General features: G+C 39.0%; 1 protein-coding gene across 3 annotated transcripts; it reads right to left on the bottom strand.

Annotated features, from left to right (window-relative positions):
• Positions 1 to 132: 132 nt before the first annotated feature.
• On the bottom strand, positions 133 to 11,655 carry LOC149322113 (cytochrome b-245 chaperone 1-like). 3 transcript variants are annotated; one of them, XM_089534806.1, is made up of 7 exons: positions 11,539 to 11,655; positions 9,555 to 9,666; positions 8,183 to 8,224; positions 6,253 to 6,326; positions 3,712 to 3,808; positions 2,566 to 2,710; positions 133 to 1,891 (listed from the first exon to the last, which is right to left on the bottom strand). In XM_089534806.1, the coding sequence occupies exons 2-7, from the start codon at positions 9,637 to 9,639 to the stop codon at positions 1,732 to 1,734; spliced, it is 603 nt and encodes a 200-aa protein (XP_089390932.1). In that variant the 5' UTR covers positions 9,640 to 9,666; positions 11,539 to 11,655; the 3' UTR covers positions 133 to 1,731. The 3 variants fall into 3 exon arrangements, with proteins under 3 accessions (XP_089390932.1, XP_089390942.1, XP_089390952.1); XM_089534816.1 differs by lacking the exon at positions 11,539 to 11,655 and adding an exon at positions 10,883 to 11,441; XM_089534826.1 differs by lacking the exon at positions 11,539 to 11,655 and adding an exon at positions 10,291 to 10,439.
• Positions 11,656 to 20,856: the final 9,201 nt, after the last annotated feature.

Here is a 20,856-nt window from a genome sequence, read left to right as displayed (position 1 = left end):
CAGATAGGATTGCATATATTCACTAAGCTTATATTAGTATTGTATTAAACAAGTAACTACAGGTGGTCTCCTTTAGCTTTCCTTCAACATTTGTTAATGGAGGTGTTTTTAAGCCAGGTAGACATACATATGTTCTAGCCACATGGAAAGAGAAAACAAGGCAAGTTCTACTACAAGACTAGTGTTTCTGACCAGAAATCTTAATACTGAGCAAGAAACAGTACAGAAACTTTTTGTTAAAAAAAGCTGTATTTAAAAAAGGTTTGAAATGCCGCAATTTACATTTGACCCCTTAAAACCACATAAATAGGAGTGATTTGAAGTATATTTACTCTTGAGAGGTATTTACAGTTGGACCTAGTCACATATAAAATGTCCGCCAAGAACAGGACGCCAAAAGTGTACAAATCAGGACTCTTAAAAGCTCTTATATTGTGAGGTATACATATGTTTACATTTTAGAAACCAAGGACAGATTTTTAAGACTATTTTTAAATTAAGACGAAATTTATATTACTATCTAGAATTCTAGATTAATACTAGGGTGGGTTTTTTTTTTTTTAACTTAAGGGGCTAAACAAAAATATTCTATTATTTTTTTTAAAAAATCATTTGCACACTTCGATTACACTGGAAATTCACTTGGGACAAAAGATAAAAAAAACCCTAACACAAGATAACTAATTACACAGTGGTAATTACACAGAGGTGTAGATATTACAGTACTAGTCTGTCACTAAAGTGATGACAAGACTTGCAAAGACATATCAATAAGTAAAACAACATAATGGTATAATTCAGGCAATGATCTACACTAGGAAGGAGCAAAGTGCAATCCTACAAAGCCATTTTTGAGGCCTCTCATCTGTTCCCATTTTTTTAAAAAAAAACACCTTATTTTTAAAACTAAAAAGTTCCCCATCTCCAGGCTATGTGGGCAATTTTGCAATGCTTTTGGAGGGGTGGGTTGTTTTAGGCTTGAGAGAAACCTTTTTTCAACCAGGAAGTAGAAAGACCTGCAATCAGAGGTTCTACACAAAGTAAGTCAAAACAAAGCAAGGCTTCAACTGCACTGCATAAACAATATAGTCTGACACCACTTTAACTGCCATCATTCAATGCTATGGAATCTTGGGATCTGTAATTTGTTGTGGAACCGGAGCTCTGACAGAGAAGGTTAAATATCTCACCAAACTACAAATCAAAAATTCTTGTCATCTGAAGTAGCACCAAGAGGGTAACCCCTATTCTCAGTAAGTGCCAGAACATCTGGAAGACCCTCTGGCCTCCCACACTTGCAGGAATGGCTCTTTGACTATTATTGCATCCTGTCATGAGAATCCAGATACTGATGGGTGGGAATGTAGGAAGGGAGAGTGAAATCACTGACAGCAGAATGGGAGTAATCAGCACGGCAACACAAACAAATGGCAGTGTGATGGTGATGGAAATGTAAAAGCCACCCTCAGACAACTGCATGTGGCCCTTTTACTTTTTATCCTGGGTTTAGGTGACTATTTGAACTGGGCCAAGAACACCATTGCTTGCTTTGGTTCCTTAGCAAATTCCAATAAAAGTTCCACAGAAAGGGAAGGATGGAAAAAACAAAAACCAGGGTTTCTCCAAGTCTTTCTTTCCAAACTTATAATTACAGATGGAGAGAAAACTACAAATATGCAAGTCAAAATTCAAGAGGAACATCTGGAACATAAGACTTTAGTGCTGTACCACTCAAGGAGTTCTTGCTTTCTGTGCATCACAGCCTGTTGTGTCCTTAGGTTCTTCTTCATCAGTAACATCAGTTTCACTGCTGTCCTCAAGATCTTGCTGAGCTGACATCTTGTTCAGTTCAAGAAAGCTAGTAATGAGTTTGGCCACAGCCTCTACGTCACTATTAAAAAGAAGGAATCGTAAGTTTATGATATACTTTTCTTCCAGTTAAAGCTATCTGTTGCCCACTAAAAAAGTAATTTCCTGGGGTCTAGCATTTAGAAAATGTTTGTTAAATTGAATGAGTGTCTAATTATATTGGTCATAAATACAGGGTAGATTAATATCTGAAACATTAACACGGCAGATCTAATTTCAGCCTGAAACCTTTAGAAACTTATTTTGGAATAATGACTATCTGTATTGTTACAGATATGCTACAGGTCCAATAACAAGGGACCACAATAAAATCCAATTTTAAGAACTCAGGTTTTACATACTAATTTCAATGCTTTGTACAGCTATTTCAAAATACATGTCACATGGTCGTCGTCTGTAGTCTAGCATATACTATAATCATGAAAACATCATCCAGATTCTAATATAAATACAAATAAAATACATGTTTGTTGGTTTCTGCCATATTCTCACTCTGATCCACTGAAGAAAATGAAGTCACCAACTCCGGTTACAAAATGTCATCACACATCAGATATATGGAAAGTATAGATATATACAGCTGTATAGATGGCACAAGGGTAACTGTATTCTTGGAAGTTGTATTATTACTTTAAGGTTACATGATGCTCCTTTATATATCCTGAGCAATAACAGAAGAGAAAATTGCTATCATACCTTCTGCAGCCCATCACTGCATTCTGCGTCAGAGGGTGTGAAAACCCAGTCCCAAATCGCAACACAACTAGATAGCCTTTCCCAAAGTAACGTACTTTCTCTTCTTCCACATTCACAGCCCGAATTTCATCCAATGGAACCACTACTGTTTGGCAAAGAAGGAGAATATTGAACAGTTAGCATAATGATGCCAAGCAATGCTATAGAATAGATGATGAGTCCCCCACCCTCCAAGACAGTGTATTCCACAGCATAATCAGCTATGCTGATCACATTCTTATAGCCTTATACCCTAAAATAGTCCAGGCTTTCTTTCTTGTGCTCCCAACAACGGCCCAAACAGACAAACCAAACTAAAACTGCTTTGGGTCACTTTGGAGGTATGCTGTTTAAATGATGCATGCATCCTAAGAGGCTGGAAGCCGTGCCAAAGCCACGCTCCAGTCCTAAGGACTGGACCGAGGCTTTGGTGCAGCTTCTGGCCTTTTAAGATGCGTGTGTCATTTAAACAGCATACCTTCAAAGTGATCCAAAGCAGCTTTATTTTGGCCTGTCTGTTCGGGCCCTTTGTTACTAATATAAATTCTAGCTTAGAAATGTGCAATGGCAGCATTGGTGTTTTTTCTTTGCAAACCAGAGAGATATGTTTTTATTTTTAGAGTTTTATATCACTTTTCAACTTAGAATAACAGGGAAAGCATTCAAAGGGGCCAAAAGAGTCATGAAGTTCAACCATCAGCTAAGGGACCAAAAGAATCGTGTAGTTCAATTACAGGGAGCCCTATAATTAAAGGATTTCTGATAGGTGCCTGCTTTGTTATTAGATGAAAAAGCACCCTGTGATTAAGATTCACCACAGTGGTTTGTTTCTGTATCTGCTCTTAAAATTAAATGTTTATGCTCAGTCTGTCTTCTGTAAACCAAAACCCCACTGTCCTCTCATGCCCTACTTTAGGGTAATGTTCAACAGCTGCTTTTGAATACTGGAAACAGATACAAATCTGTGCAATTCTGGGATCCTTTGTGATCCTGCTATACAGTACAAGTTCTTTATAAACACATGCACACTCATAGGTATACACATGTATGTGTTAACTTATTTTCTGTTCCAATGCAGACATGCTATTCACTGACACATGGGTTTACCTTGTTCATGGCCAGCTTTCGACAGGGTCAACAGCTTTTTGTACAGGTTGAATGTCTTCAGGAAAACTTTTCCAGCATCCTTGTCAAATATAGCTTCCTACAATAAACAAAACAAACAAGATCACAGAACAGAACCTACCCTGGAGTTAAAGGAAAGTAGCTGTTTTGTTTTGTTTTTGATATTTGCTGTTTTAACTTTTTTTTTCTTATGATGTTTTTAACTTGTTGTTTTAACCTCTAGAGTGTACACCATAGGCAGGCTTTTTATATATCCTTGATTTTATTTGGTTTTTGAACAGCGCCGTGTACATTTACGGTGCTTTATAAATAAAGCTAATAATAATAATAATAATTTTAAAGCCAGAACTGTCTTTCCATCACCTCCCTGCACCTATTAACTTCAGCATTTAAGTAAATGCATAACAGCTATGCAATGCAAATTAATAATTCCTTTCCCATTATAGTGTATCAATATACTTGCTCTCAGCTTCTCCTGAAGAAGTGAAGCCTGCTAAATATCACATTCTTCACAGAAACATTTAGGTCCTTTCACTGTTTCTGTTCTGACATAGGATCCAAATGACAAAGGGAGGTCTTACTTTGCTTCTTCTCCCTGACGCATAAAAACTTGCATGACATTAGGCAAGATGTCTCTTCAATGTGGAGTAGAAGATGTATCACATATGGCCAATCCACATTTACCTTTTTTGTATACAGATGTATATGCACCAATTTTACTATCTTTTGAATTTATGAATCAGTATCCTCATTTCCTATACAGCCCACCCATTCCATACGCGAGCTTGCCATACGTGGAATTAAGCTTCTGTGCATGGCAAGCTCGGGGACTTAAAATGGCATGTGTGCCCATGGCATGCGCAACCATAGAAATCAACAGGACTTGAAGTCTCACCTTTTTTGCCATATACAGGGAAAGGTCCGGAACAGATCCCCCGCATATACAAAGTGCTCACTGTATAATGTTCTATGTTCAACATTACTTGAACACTTTAAATCAGTACTGATTTCCCACCCAAGAACAGTAACTGCTACCAATATTGACTTGATAGGCCAAGCATGATTTGTGCCTTGTGGTTTAAATGGCTCAGCTGTTTCTGATAAGGGAACAGTTTTTCAAATCACAACTGCACTCAGCTTATGTAATATCCTTCATTTTAGTCATACCTTCCCTTTTCCCCAAAACAGGGAAGGAAAAATCACTTTCAGTGACCCAACAATTAAAAATGGAAAGGACATTGCAGTCATCCTACGCATGTGCTGTGAAATGCAAAATCACTGTAGAGGAAAAGTTCAAACAAAAAATTGATTTCATAATCTAGTATATAAGAGACTTAAGACTTGTAGGATGAACTAGTTTTTCTTTTGCTAGAACCCGGAGCCATTGTCTCCGACAGGTATACTAATAATTAAAGAACAGGGTACCTCAGCACATGCTCTGTGCAAGAATTTGAGCGCAGTACAAGAACCTTGTCATTCTTGCACTTGCCAATGGAATAATGACTCGACTATGTACATATATGAACATACAGAGTTTCCTTATAGCAGACCATTACTCTATGGACCAGAATTTCTTTTCTGGCTGGTGTGGTTGTTTACTCCAACATCTGAGCAATGGTCTCTCCCAGCTACATTACTGAAGGGGGGAAACCAAGAACTAAGCTTGAAATCATCCATATATAATCCATAAGTTCCAGCACTAGAAATAGTACAGAACACTAAATTTTTGTGAACCTACCTCTAGAAAGGATATGCACTTTTGCCATAGTGTGATTGAACTTTAGATCTGTATAACATTGTGACAGAAGCATTTTTGTTTTCAATTTGTATTCTCAAATCTATTTCCTTTTTCTTCCCCCTCACCCCAACTTTTTAAAAACAAAACAGCAGATACAAAATGGGTTGGCATGTTCACCAGAATTCCAACATCTCTTTTTTAGCCAGTCACTACCATCTCATCTCATATACTATCTCATATATACAGTTAGGATTTTTTGTTTTGGCATAATTTGCACAGGAATCACAACTGCCAAGTTAATGACCATCCCCCTGGAGAGGCTATTTACATAACATATTTAACTGCCTGAAATAATTTGGTATCATCAGCAAATCCAACTACCTCATTACTCAGCCCTAACCTGAGAGCAGTTCCAAACCAGTTAAACAGGACCTATGCTGGGGAAACCATTGTACACATTCTCTCATTATTAAAAAAAAATCACTATTTATTCCTACTCTATTTTCTGTTATTTCACCAGCTACTGATTCATACAAAGACGTCTCTCATCCTGCAGCTAATAAATTTGCTTGGGCATCTTTCTCAAAAGCCTTCTGCAAATCCAACTAAATCATGGTAGACATGGATCTATATTTACTAAGACCCTCAAATATTTTTTTCATTCTTTCTAAGAAGTATATGTCTATATATGCTTTTTCACCAATTTACCCAAAACAGATGGTATGATAATGAGGCTATTTTCCAGACTGCCTCTGCTAGCCTTATGCACAAAGCATGCTGCTTACCTCCCACTCCTCCAGGTTTTGCACAGCTACAAAGAAACAGCCAGCAAGATAGAAAAGTTTCCATCCCAAGCTATCTGAATGATACATAATAAATCAAATTAAAACTCTGACACATAGATCAGCCAGCTATACATCCTTTATTTATTATAATATTTTTATCCCATAAGATCTCAGGGCAGCAAACAGACAAAACAATATAGACAATTTAAATAATCCCAGGTTAAACCTATAAATAAGTTAAACAAGTTAAAAACATACTCCACCACACAGGCACTATGCTATCAGCTGTCCCAACTGAGGCAACTACAGTCAGCCCTGAATATCCACAGATTTTTTATCCATGGATTCAAGTGTCCACAGTTTGAAAATATTTTAAAAAGACATACCTTCCATAAAGCAAACTATGATTTTGCAATTTCATATACAGCACACCATCTTGCTATGCTATTGTATATAATGGGACTTGAGCATCCACAGATTTTAGTATTCACAGGGGAGTCCTGGAACCAAACCTCAGTGGATACCAAGGGCCCACTGTACAAGAGATAGGCAAAGACACAAACAGCTCTAGCTCTAAACATTAACTGGGAGAGAAGTCTTTCATCGCACCTCTCACATTTTTGATTTTGCTGGTGAGGAATTACTATAAATCAAAAAATGTATGTCTAAAAATTGACCCTAAAATCCTGGGTTGACTTATATGTGGATCAATACAATAATACAGCTCAGAAAGTTCCTAAAAGAAGTACCACTCCAATGCTCCACTATCCCTACCTCTGAAAGAGCAGCCAAGACAGGTGTGTGTGTGAAAGTGGTGATTCCGTTCTCAATCTAATGTTAGAACCTTCTCTCCCCATCCTCCTCCTCCTCCTCCTCCAGATCCTTCTGCCCATAATACACCCAATTTAACTCCACTTCCCTCTTTTCCCATCTGATGTTAAAACCTCCTCTCCCCATCTTCCGCTCTGCCCACCAAACACCCCATTTCCCCTCCAGTTCTTCCCCTTTTCAATCTGATGTTAAAACCTTCTCCTCCAGCACCAGGGAAGTGATGTTAGGTGGTTGGGAGAGGTCCTGAGAAGGAGGAGGAGAAAAGGAAGTGGTGTTTTGCCATTTACATCCTTTGTTACATTCCTTGACTTATCCATGGGTCATATCAAAATCATGATTTTGGCCCTAATACCTTCCTGTGACATACATAGAATAACAGAATCAGAGTTGGAAGAGACCCCAGGGGCCATCCAGTCCAACCCCCTGCCATGCAAGAACTCTCACTCAAAGCACCCCCTGTGACAGATGGCCATCCAGCCTCTGTTTAAAGACCTCCAAAGAAGGAGACTCCACCATACTGTGAAGGAGTGTGTTCCACTGTTAAACAGCTCTCACTGCCAGGAAGTTCCTGATCAACTTGTACACGAGTATATATAATAATCTATCATTCTGTGAGAGCCAATGTAACTAGAGTGATGCATATTTATCCCAAACTAATTGTTTGGGCAACTGCATGGAAGCAGAGGTCAATTTCCACCCTTGGTGGGTGCCCCCCTCACCCACAAGTCCAAATACTTGGATTTTCCTCTGTAGTCCTTTGCAAAATGGCAACTGAAAGTGACATCATGTCACTTATTGTCACCACTTTGAGAAAAACAATTATTGAGTCCAAGCAGGTTGTTTGAATTTTTGTTTTGTTTTTGTGTGTTTTCAGGCAGGAGGAAAGGATGCTGATTTTTTTTTTAATTGACTGTTGAGGTGCAAGAAATGTGGTTCAAATCTTCATGCATCCTGCTGGCTGACTTCCCCTGGTATATAGAATTTTGGCCCAAAACAAAACCAATTAATATTTAATATCAAACAAAAGACATGTGGGTACTAGAAAGACAACTGTAGTAAGAATCAAGTACAAACTTCTAGTGAAATGAATGTATGTTACCTTCACTATAATAAGCAGCAGCCAAGCCTATAGAAGAGATCCCTAGAAAGTGAAAGGAGAAGTCAACTAATTAAAACATTCAGATCCCAAGAAGTTCACATTTATATTTGCTCGATAGACCTTTAAATGTTCATTCATATTAATTTCAAAAATTAGATTACCGTCTATGAAAAATAATTATTGAATTGTACTAATTATTTCTTTGATCTCCGCAAAAACAATCTATACTCAGCAATGAGAAGAAATGTTACGTGATATCTAAATATTATCCAAGTATCAAATCAGGCTAGTTCCGATGTTATTTTTCCATACACATCTATTAAAAAAAACTTGTGAAAAAATTGAGAACAAGTTTTCATAATTTCTATTTCTTACATGAAATTTACAGTTTCTTCAAAGAAGGTGGGGTTTGTTTGTTTTTTGCCAGTTGCATGTATCAGACTTATGGATCTAACAATGATAATATCCTGTATTAAAATCTTAGCCATTTAATCATCATTCTCCTACACATTTGTGGGTTTTTTTTTTTGGTTTGTTTTTTATTTATATACCGCTATTCCAAAGATCATAGCGGTGAACAGCAAGTAAGCTAATTAGCAAGTAATCTAATTTGCCCCCAACAGTCTGGGTACTCATTTTAGCGACCTCGGAAGGATGCAAGCCTGAGTCGAGCTTGGGCCCTTTTGCTGGTCTTGAACTCGCAACCTTGTGGTTTCGAGTGAATGGCTGCAGTACAGGCATTTACCCACTGCGCCACCAGGGCACATGTTCCAGATTCTTGAACCAAGAAGGTTATAATATGGTGGTACAACTAGAAATATAGCACAGTGTCAACAAAACCATCAGTCCAAAACACACTGCAGAAATAATCCAGTTTGAGATTCCTTTAACTGCCCTGGCTCAGTCCTAGGGAATCATGGGAACTATGATGGCTAAATGTCTCACAAAACTACAGTTCCAAGGATTCCCTAGCACTGAGCCAGGGCAGTTAAAGCGGTCTTGAACTGGATTATTCCTGCAGTGTGTTTTGGATCACACTACTGTGCATTCATTTGCCACTATTACACTATCTTGCTGACTGATGAGGACTTCAGAATCAACTGTTACTGAGTTGAATAAACTTGGCATGGGGGGGCGGACAATCTCACCTATGCAGGCTCCTCTTCATCAGGTAGGTCTATGACTCACTTACTACAATCAAAATTGCTTCTCTTGATTTTAATAAAAGCCCAACAAGGGGTTTTTTCCCACTCCAGTGCACATTTCATTTTGGTTTTTTTAGTTGAAGTTTGTTGTAACTCATTAAAAACAAACATTTCCCCCCAAAAAACCTAAATATTCAGAATTGATGCAAAAAGGATGAATACCTTACCTACAAGGAGAGACCAAGATCTGATACTGGGTGACCTCTTCAAATGAAGAATGGACTTTAAGTGGCTTTCAACAAGCATATACATCTTCAGGAACAAGGGGGGAATGGTAATCTACAGAACACAGGAGAAAACAAAAAGATTTCCTAAACAGTGACAAGGTACAAAACCAACACACTGCTTACAGTGCCATATTTGGCTATTTTCTTTGCAATACTCCTCATATTCAAAGAATGCCTGAATCCTGCAAGGATCTGTGTGCTGTTTATTAACAAGTGCAGCAATCCTAAGAAAAGTTCAAATCCATATTTGTGTTTAGGGCAGTTCAAGATTCCAAAATATATATGTGGAGCTAGGGAGCTATGTCTTGAATTAATTTGCCAATTGTACATTCATAGTGTACAGATTAAATATCGCATTCAGAAAATCAGATAGACATGCTTCAAAGGAGGCAAGATATTATCCATACTCAACCCACCATTTCACCGCCTAAAGATTTTAGATGTTGATTTCATGACACTAGTCCAACACAGAAGCATGCCAGAACATAGGAGGATTAAAGCCAGGGGAGGGGGGATTTGCAAGCTACTTATCCATCACCTACTGCTTTTAACACAAGAATGAAATAAACCCTGGTCCTTTTAGCTTGGACCACCTCATTATATACAGTACAAAAGTACGTACAAAATATATACGTTATACCATAGTCCCACATTCCAGCAACAACAAGATAATGACCTTAAAATCTTATGTTGTGTTCATTTTCCAATTCTTGGACTTGGAGACCTTTCCATGAATGTATCAATATTTATCTGCTTTTATTATGCACATTTTTTTTTACAACTGCAGGAGACAAAAGGGAAATTAAGAGTAACTCCACGGAGGGAGTTGTTGCTGATCTCCAACTGTGCTGGATATAATCTGAGCATACTTCCAGTAAATTCAAGGATACATAGAATGAAAATGATGTTTTATCAGTTTCTAACTAATTGGATCCATCCACTGATGGAACAGCACTCACTAGCAGAGCAGATAAAAACTCCCCTTGCGGCCTCTCACCCTCCAGAGCAGATCTGGGGTGGGTGGGTAAGCAAGTTATTAAAAAGGTCGGGCAGACTGATGCGCAGCAGTTAGCTCAGACCGCATTAGATGTATCTCACAGGAAACCACAACAAGTTAGACTATTGTCTGTTTAGCTCAATCCTGTCTACACTGACTGCTAGTGACTCTGTAGGACTTCATTGCCAGCTCTGTCTGGAGATCCAGCACTTTTTGCATGCAAAATATGCATGCCATCCCTGAGCTAGGCCTTCTTCCCACTCTTACTTACTAGCAGCAGAAGAAAAAGCAATGGCCCACTTGTCCACCATCTCCATTGTGGAGAATCATTCTCTGCCTCAACTTCTGCCTCTCCTTGTATTCATTTGTCTCAAACAGCAGCTACTTCCCCATTTCTTCTTATCCCCAGACGCAGGGGGGCCAGGGGCCTTCCTTTCCCAGGACAGGTCTTCCATCCCAACCTTCTGTCTGGGAGGAATTCCAACATGGCCTCCATTTTCAGCACGACCAAGAAGCATGAATTTATATCTCTATCAGTGTCTCTAGCTTTTGTTTTGGAATTGTCCTCCGTTTCCCTTGAGTGTCCTACATTTTGTGGTGCCTTGTCCTCTTTTGGAGGTGAGGACAGCTGGGAATTTTGAGCCCAAGAAGCATGGCTTTATATTTCGATGAGTGTTTCAAGCTTCTATTTGGTGATATTCTACATTTCCACCTCCTGCCCAGGAGGGACTTCAGAGGCCTCCTCCATTTTGAGCCTGAGATAAGCATGGGTTCCTGTTTCTGGGGGTGTCTCTGCCTTGTCATTGGGTCCTGTCCTTCTCCTTGGATGTCCTCCACTTGGTGCTGCTGCCTCGCCCTCCTAGGCGGTGGGGACACCTGGTCTCCCTGCCCAGAGGACCCTCCTCCTCCTCCTCCTCCTCCTCTCACCTCCTGCGCCGGCGCTTCCAATCCCGAGTCCTTTCAGGCGCAGGACCAGAGCCTTCAAATACCATAGAGCTACCTCGGCAAGAGCGTCCCCAGCGCCATCATCAACCATAGAGTCACTGGGAGCAAGAGGGAGAGTTACCCTTGCCTCCCTCCCCCAGATAAGACCAACAGCCACTTCCTGTTCTGTGTCCAACGTTCTAAGCCACTAAGCCAGGGAAGAGGGGAGGTCTCTGCATCAGCGCTGTAGAAGCAATCCAGTTGACTGCCAGGGCTCCCTGCGTTGGAACTCTGGGAACTGTAGTTTCTTGTGGCACCAGAGCCTCAGAACGCCTGACAACAAGCTATACTTCCCAGTATTCCATAGCATGGAGCCATTAGTAGTTGTAGTAGTGGTATTTCAGCATTAATAATAATAATAATAATAATAATAATAATAATAATAATAATAATAATAATAATATCAGTATTTTCATTTTAATAAAAACTTAATCATAGAATCATAGTATCACAGAGTTGGAAGAGACCCAAGAGCCATTCACTCCAACCCCATTCTGCCATGCAGGAACTCACAATCAAAGCACCCCCCTCAGATGGTCATCCAGCCTATATGGAGGGAGACTCTACCACCCTCCGTATAGGATACTATTGATACTATATCAATAGTAATAATTTAATAATTATTAAATTATTATCATTATATTACTATTAATAGTAATACTAATAATAGTAATAATATCGATAGTAATATTTTAATAATTATACAATTGTTGTTTTATATTAGTATTTATAGTAATAATAATAACATACATAATATCAATATTTTGATTTTAATAATAAAATTAATAATAACATCAATAGTAATACTGTAATATTTATAAAATTATTATTATATTAATGCTAATAATAATATCAATATTTTGATTTTAATAATTATTATAACCATTATCATATAGACATTAATAATAATATATTTATTAATATTTTATTTTTATTATTATTTATTAATAATAATAATAATAATAACAACAACAACATCAGGCAGGTCCAGCTCCATCAGGGCCAGCCTGAAGGAAGGAGACTCCGCCCTCCATAACTGCCATCCACTGGCCTGAGAGGGAATTCTCCAGGCAGGTCCAGCTCCATCAGGACTAGCCTGAAGGAAGGAGACTACTCCCTCCATAACTGCCATCCGCCGGCCTGAGAGGGAGTTCACCAGGCAGGTCCAGCTCCATCAGGACTAGCCTGGAAGAAGGAAGAGCCCTCCCTCCAATCCATCTGCCTTGGTCCAGGCCTTAGAGGGAGAGAAGAACTACTGGACCTCATCCCCTTTCCCTCCACCATTCCCTTCTCCTTTTGTTTCGTGTCTTTTAGATTGTAAGCCTGAGGGCAGGGAACTGTCTGATTAAAAATAATATTGTAAGCCGCCCTGAGAGCCATTAGGGCTGAAGGGCGGGATATAAATACCTAAATAAATAAATAAATAAATATCAATAGTAATATTGTATTATGTGTATTATTATTATTATGATTTATTTATATAGCGCTGTAGATTTGCACAGTGCTATACATACAAACAATGAAATAGATAAGAGTAAACCTGCCCATGGCATACAATCTAAGAAATAATAGCATAATACATATAAATACATAGCAATACAGGAACGGGTTCAATAAAACAGGCAACAAATTAAAAATGTCAGCTGTTATTATATTAACATTAATAATAATAATTTGATTTTAATAATAAATTAATCATAACATTAATATTATATTATTATATTATATTATTATTATTATATTAACATTAATAATATTAATGATATTATAAATATTTAGATTTTACTACTAATAAAATTAATAATAGTAATATTGTAATAATTATTATAACATTATTATTATAATTACCCACTTCTCGCCATGAAACCATGGCACTTAAAGTGGCGTCAAACCGGATTATTTCTGCAGTGTGGATATAGCCAAACAGAGCCAGGATGGCGTAGTGGTTTGAGCGCTAGACTGCGACTCGGAGATCAGTTGTTCGAATCCTGACTCAGCCATGGAAACCCACTGGGTGACTTTGAGAATGTCACACTCTCTCAGCCTCAGGGGAAGGCAATGGCAAACCTCTGAACAAATGTTGCCAAGAAAACCCCATGATAGGGTCACTTTAGAGTCTCCATAAGTCGGAAACGACTTGAAGGCACACCACAACAGTAAAATGTTATAAAGCACAGAGAGAACGTAGGAATCCAAAGTACAGTTGTCTAGTGGTGCCTCTTGAGCAAAAGTTACATTTAACACCACACACCTACAATATTTAAAGCAAGTGAATTAGCAAAGACATTTTATAAGAGAAGAGAAAAGGAAGGAAGAATTCACCAACCGATCTAATATTGTATGTGTTAAGTGAATTAATCCCCAGCATTTTTTAAAAAGGAGATAACTTAGAGAATTTGACCTAAAGAGAAGTTTTATGGTCCTATAGAGAGATTTTGTAGCACCTTTGAGACTAAGGGGCGAAGTAGACCGGCACAATATGCCAGCTATGGGGCAGTGTGGGGGCATGGCGTTTAGACACTGCACACTCTGACGCCACCCCGAAGCCGGCGTCATGCCACATGCCCAACCACATGGCAGGCAGTGTTGCAGAGCTCCCGCAGCACGGTGTTTATATGCTGCATGCTGCAGGAGCACCAAAAAGTCACTGCCATGGTGGAAAAGCTGGCTTTTTGTTGGCTCAAAAAGGGGCAGCTTTCTGATGCTCCTTTTTGAGCCGGCAAATAGCTGGATCAGGGCCGTGGTGTGCAGTTGCCGCAGCCCCAATACAGTGTTCAAAGGGGTGGCATCAAGCCGTTCCTTCAGAGCCATTTCCTTTGGCCTGAAAGAAAGAAGTTGGCAGCATGAGATTTCATAAACTAAAGTTTAATTCCTTAGATGCATATGAACTATGTGCATCTGAGGAAGTAGACTTTATGAAAAGCTTATGCTGCCAACATTTTTCTTTCAGTTAACCTCAAAGGTGCTACAAAATCTCTCTACATACTGATTCTACAGACTAACGCAGCTATATTTTTGAATCCTGCCATTATAGTGCCATAGAAGTTTTTCACATATAATGACAATAAATATTGCAAAAATATCAAAATATTGGGAACTCACTTGTGCAGAATTTTCTGGCATATTGCCCTTTAGATGTGTTGAACCACAGTCATTATAGTTCCCAGCCAGTAGCTGTGGATTATGACCCTTGTAGTCCAAAACATCTGGAGTGTCAGGTTGGGGTAGCCTGCATAAGTGAATCAAGTAGCTTGACTATTCAGTGCAATGGACAAGTAATTCAGAGTGGCTTTGGACAGAGAGTTCATAGTGCTAATCAGTCAAAAGCGATTGTGCAGCTATTCCTTTTCCCCCTCCATAGCAGAGCTTTGCATGTCTATATGGTAGTAGTAAAAAGCAGAACAGTGGGAAAAGACAGATGAGTTTCAAACAGAAGGCAATAGCACATTCTTAAGTTCCACATTTTTGGCAGGCTGATGACTGCACAGCAAAAGTCCCATCTGGAAAGCCCACTTGGTTTCAACTGCAGAAAACATTTTCCATTTTGAAGTTTTAAATCAGAGTTCACTTCATTTACGATGTCAGAGAAGTGGGAAATCATTTGGGAATTATTGATTCAGGTTTGTCATCAGTGCCAGATTAACATACAAACTAAGTGAGCCACACCTTATGGCCTGACATTATAAGGATTCTGTAAATACAAAAGTGAAAATGAAAAGTATTAGAATTCGGGTTTTGATAAAGCTGCGGTATTAAACTAGGGCCTCAGCATTTATTTGTGTTCATTTTCCTCTAACTTTTCCAGACAACTGGGAAAAGATTACTGAAAAGTCTGCTTATAACATTTTAAAGAATCATTTGTTCAGAGACAGAAGATAGAATATCTTCTATGATTCATTACTTTCAGCTCAGTTTACCTCCTAAACATATAATAAGATACAGTTTGTTCTAGACACAATTACAGTATATCAGGGTATTTGTTCATATAAACATAGGAGATATAGTCATGAAGGTCAAATGAAAAAATCCAAAGCATCTCAGTGCATATATGGGGCATAAAATGCCCATTAACACCTGCTGACTCATATTGTGGATTAAAACACATTGACTATGGACCGTTAAATGTCTAATCCTGGATTTCAGTAGCTCTGGAACTGTTGACTGAAAAATGATGTTCTGATTCAGTGTTATTGAACATAAATACGTTTTCTCCTAGTTTTGCTGATGAACTCATCACATTTTCCAGTCTACTTGCCTGTTGTCACTTTTTCAATTTACTTGCCTATTAAAGTTTTGGTTCATCTGATATTAATGAAACCAGACCCAATGTCCACTCAGTCTTCTTCATAATTCTATGGTGTAAACCTGATAACTGTTTCAAGATGTTTGCTACAGGCATCCCTCAATATCCACGGATTCTTTATCCATGGATTCAACCATCCACAGATTGAGCAAATCAAGCCTTGATTTTGCCATGTTATATAAGGGACACCTTTTTACTATGCTACTGTATTTAATAGGACTTGTATATTTAATAGGATGTTGGTATCCACAGGGATCCTGGTCCCCAATGGATACCAAGGGCTCACTGTAATTGAAGCAGAGTAGCAAATGGTGCTCCCTTACTATTTATCCAAGTTAAAGTACATAATAACAAAAGTTAGCCAAGTTATTTTGGCACTTGGGGCAGAAAATCTCACAAGCACATCTCCTATTTCCTGGAAGAAGAAAAAAAATAGAATGATAATTAAATTAAATGACTAGCAATTTGTTACCCTTTTATCATGGCGTGACACCCTAATTAACTGTCTGAAATGCCTGACTCACTCATTGCCTAAAGGCAGAGCCTGCTTTGGCACACTGGCAAAATGAAATTAAATGGCAGATAAATGGGTTTTTTAACTCTCCCCACCCACCAGACTGCCTCCTTTTCCTTTATCTGTGGGACTAACACAGATAGAAATGTGGCCTTGCTGTTTTGTTATTGTTGTTTGGCCTCATTTTGTCCTGACTATCTGGACTTCCCTTTTCTTGGCCAAAGGGGGAAAAATGTGAATTTATTATATTGGAGGCCATCAAAAGCAACAATTCACTTTCTAAATAGCTTGCTGTTTGGGGGGGGGGGGGGGGGGGAGCTGCGCTATACCAGCATTCTTAAAAATCTGTTCTTCAAAAATACTAATGGACTTCCAGTCACATCCAGTTTTGTTTTATTTCACATTTTTGGAAATCTGTGTGGACATAGAGAGTACCAGGGACAGAAGATTGGCCCTCAGCAATTGCTCATCCTCAAAGTGGCATTTCATTTGTAGGGCACAACAGGTTTTAGATGTTTTTAAGTTTTTATAGTTTTGTGTGGGTTTTTCAGGCTATGTGGCCATGTTCTAGAAGAGCTTCTTCCTGACGTTTCGCCAGCATCTGTGGCTGGCATCTTCAGAGAAGTTTTTAAATTTTTGTTTGCATGTTTTAGCATGAGATTATTTATAAACTGCTCTGAGAACTTTTTTTGAAGGATTAGGATACAAATTTAGAATTATGGACAAATCAATGAATAGCATGCATGTGAGCAACAATGTTTCAAAGCAACCTCCTAAAATGTGTGACTGGAAAACCAACAGATAGGTGATTATAAGGAAGAATACCTTCAGAAGGGAGACTCTAAAGATTGTGAAAGAGCCAAAGATGTTTGACTACACTTCCCATCCTCTAAACTGGCTGGGAATGATGGGAATAGTAGTCCAACACATTTGGAGGGCATCAGGTTAGGGGAAGCAAATGGTGATGACTGTCACATATGCACAGTTTTATAAAAGATCTCATACCATCATCCAGTTTCCTCTAAGAAGAGTAGAGGAAAAAGCAGAAACAGAGGCATATGTTACAGTAGCTGATGACTGCCATGTCAACGGTTAGTGAATGCACGCTTTTATTCTGAACTTTAATGGAGTTATCTAAGGCACTGAAACCTATCCCCTGCCATTAGTTCAGCACTTTGAACAGCTCCTTTAAATTTTGGAATCAGTCCCAGTGCAGAATCATCGTTCCTCTGAAACGGGAGTCTCAGCTGGCACCAACATAATTAATAAAATGCTAACCAGCATTCTGATGCTGAGATGGAGTTACAAATGACAGTTTCCCCCGGCCTACCAACCCAGTTATTTCCAAGAATCTGTCATTTTGGTAGCTGAGGCAGAAAATTGCGCTAAACAGCCTTTCCCCCTCCCTGGCAGTAAAACTAACACAATAAATTGAATTATAAGCTGAGTCGCCCTTATCCAGAATTCCAAAAAAACTCCAAAATCCAAAATTGTCCAAATGGGTGGCTGAAATAGTCAGTGACACCTTTGCTTGGCTCAATGTACACAAACTTTGTTTCATGCTCAAAATTATTAGAAATAATGTGTATAAAATTACCCGCAGGCTATGTGTATAAGGTGTCTATGAAACATAAATGAATTTCATATTTAGACTTTGGTCCCATCTCTAAATTATCTTGTTGTTGATGTTGTTGTGTGCCTTCAAGTCTTTCCAGCTTATAGCGACCCTAAAGTGAATCTATCATGCATTTTTGGAGCTGAGGGGGTGAGAGTGACTCACCCGAGGTCACCCCTGGGTTTCCATGGCCAAGCAGGGAATCGAGCCCTGATCTCCAGAATCCTAGGCTCCATCTGCACTGCAGAAATAATCCAGGTCAACACCACTTTAACTTCTATGGCTCTGTCCTATGGAATTCTGAGAACTGTAATTTATTGTGACACCAGAGCTTTCTGACAGAGAAGGCTGTCTTACAAAACTACAAGTCTCAGAAGTCCATAGGACTGAACCATGACAGTTAAAGTGGAGTTATTTCTGCAGTGTGGATGCGGCCCTAGTCCTGCTCTCGACAACTACACCACACTGGCTCCCACGTTATCTCATTATGTACATGCAAATATTCCAAAATCTGGAGGGGGGGGATCAAAAATACTTCTGGTCCCAAGCATTTTTGGATAAATGAGACTCAACTTGTACTAGCAATGTGCTGCCCTTTTTGGACACCCAGAATCCAACACCTGTGATGATCCTCTCACAGTGCCTGAAGGCTAAGGCCCCAAACCCCACCAAGCCCTTCCCTCACCCTGTCTCTAAGAGGAAGAGGGAAGAGCATTTCCTGATTTTGTTTGTTGTTGTTGTTAACCTCCACTGCTCTGCTTAGGTTTGCAGATGTATGCCTGTGACCTCCCTGATTGAGTTGATCCATCTGGTCTGTGGTCTCCCTTCTTTCTACATCACTCCACCTTTCATAGCATCATTGCCTGTTCCAGTGAGCCATGCCTTCTCATACAGGTGACCAGGCATTCTTGCCAGGGCATGTCCTCCATTCCAACCTTCTGTCCAAGAGGAATTCCAAAATGTCCTCCATTTTGAGCATGAGTAAGAAGCATGAATATGGGTGTTTGTATCTTTTCTTTGGTCATGTCCTCCATTTTTTCTTGAATGCCTTACATTTTGCAGTGCCTTGTCCTCCTTGGCAGTGAGGGCATCTGGTCACCTTGTCTACTACACTTTTCCTAGTATTATTGTCTTTTCCAGGGAGTCATACCTTCTCATGATGTTTCCGAAGTACGACAGCCTCAATTTAGTCATCTTGGCTTTCGGGGAGATTTCTGGCTTGATCTCTTCTAGGATTCATGTCTTTTTGGCTGTTTACAGTATCCTCAGTACTCTTCTCACATTTTAAATGAGTTTTCTCCTTATCTGCTTTCTTTCTTGTCCAGCTCTCACATCCATACCCAGTAAGTGGCATCACTGGGGTTGGCGTCACCCAGTGCAGTAACTCATGGTGTCATGACCTCTTCCCATACCACACCATGCAGAATCCATAGGAATGACTTTTGTACAAACGTTACTCATTTAAATCCTTATTCCCATATATGGCTGAATGTCATGATAAGAACTGTGACATAAAACAACTAGCACAATTAAAATTACACTTTTAAATTACAATATCATATGCACAGCCTAAATGTGTTTATATATACATAGTTTTATGTGCTTAAAGTGAACATTTGGTAAAATGTGATGTTCTTAAAGATTTTTTTTTAAATTAAATTTGATTTTAATTTTTTAAAAATTAATAATAATAATAATAATAAAACTTTAATTTATATCCCGCTTTTTGTTTCCACAATCAAAGCAGCGTACAACCTTTAAAAATACAATATATATAATTCCCCCCTTAAAAAAGGATCAAACAATTCCATCCATTAAAATTACAGTCAATAAAAATCTAAAAACAATACTACAATAATAAAATAACGGTGGGCAGAGTCTTCGTTTGTATATGACTGTGGGGGGAGCGTTACATGGCCAGGATCTATTTGGGGAATCTAAAAAAATCTCCTTTCTCCTTCTATTGAGCCTCACTCCACACACACCATTTCCTCAGCATTTTAATGGGACACAGGTGAATGACGACGCAGCCTGTTTCTACCAAATGCAGGTGTCTGAGGAGCAGTGGCATCATCCCTGCTGCTAGTGCCTCGCAATACCTAGTGCCAGACCTTTGTTGTGTATTGTGTGTTGTTGTTGTTGTTAACCACCCTCAAGTTGATCTCCTCCACTGCTCTCCTCATGATCTCTTTAACAGAGTCCATCCATCTAGATGCAGCCTTCCTCTCTTTCTACTTCCCTCCACCTTTCCTAGCATTATTGCTGAACTTATTCCCCTTCCCCATTGCCATTCTCTTCTCCTTTTGTGTCATGTCTTTTTAGTTTTAGAAGGCAGATGGCAGGGAAATGTCTAATTAACTATCTGTAAGCCGCTCTGAGAATCTTTGTAGCTGAAGAGTGGGGTATAAATAAATAAATATTGCCCCCCCCCCCAAGAGTCCTCTCTTCTCATGATGTGTCCAAAATACAACAGCCTCAGTTGGGTTATTTTGGCTTCTGGGGATATTTCTGGTTTGATCTGCTCTCGGGCCCATTTGTTTGTCTTTTTGGCTGTCCATAATATCCTCAGCTTTTTGCAGCGCCACATCTCAAATGAATTAATTATCTTCCTATTTTGTTTCTTAGCTCTTCAGCTTTCACATCCATGCATGGCCATAGGGAATACAATGCCTTGTATGAGCCTCTTTTGTGTGCAGTTGCATATTATTTGCATTTTAGGCTCTTTTCTAGTTTTGTCATGGCTGCCCTCCCTGTTCTAAATGTTCTTCTGATTTCCCGGTAATTTCCTGATTTCTAATTTCTTGACGATTTCCTGATATTTTCCCTGCT

The sequence above is a fragment of the Sceloporus occidentalis genome, unplaced genomic scaffold (genome assembly GCF_023333645.1).
Source record: "Sceloporus occidentalis isolate IW3139 unplaced genomic scaffold, rSceOcc1.0.p SCAF_1, whole genome shotgun sequence".
Taxonomy (NCBI): domain Eukaryota; kingdom Metazoa; phylum Chordata; class Lepidosauria; order Squamata; family Phrynosomatidae; genus Sceloporus; species Sceloporus occidentalis.
This window is presented reverse-complemented; position numbering and strand designations above follow the sequence as displayed.

Excerpts from the sequence above, each read along its gene's own strand:
- LOC149322113 (XM_089534806.1), bottom strand. The coding sequence starts at position 9,639 with ATGTATATGCTTGTTGAAAGCCACTTAAAGTCCATTCTTCATTTGAAG. Across the intron at positions 8,225-9,554 it reads ATCTTGGTCTCTCCTTGTAG|GGATCTCTTCTATAGGCTTG; the intron begins GTAAGGTATTCA and ends TTCACTTTCTAG. Across the intron at positions 3,809-6,252 it reads AAAACCTGGAGGAGTGGGAG|GAAGCTATATTTGACAAGGA; the intron begins GTAAGCAGCATG and ends TGTTTATTGTAG.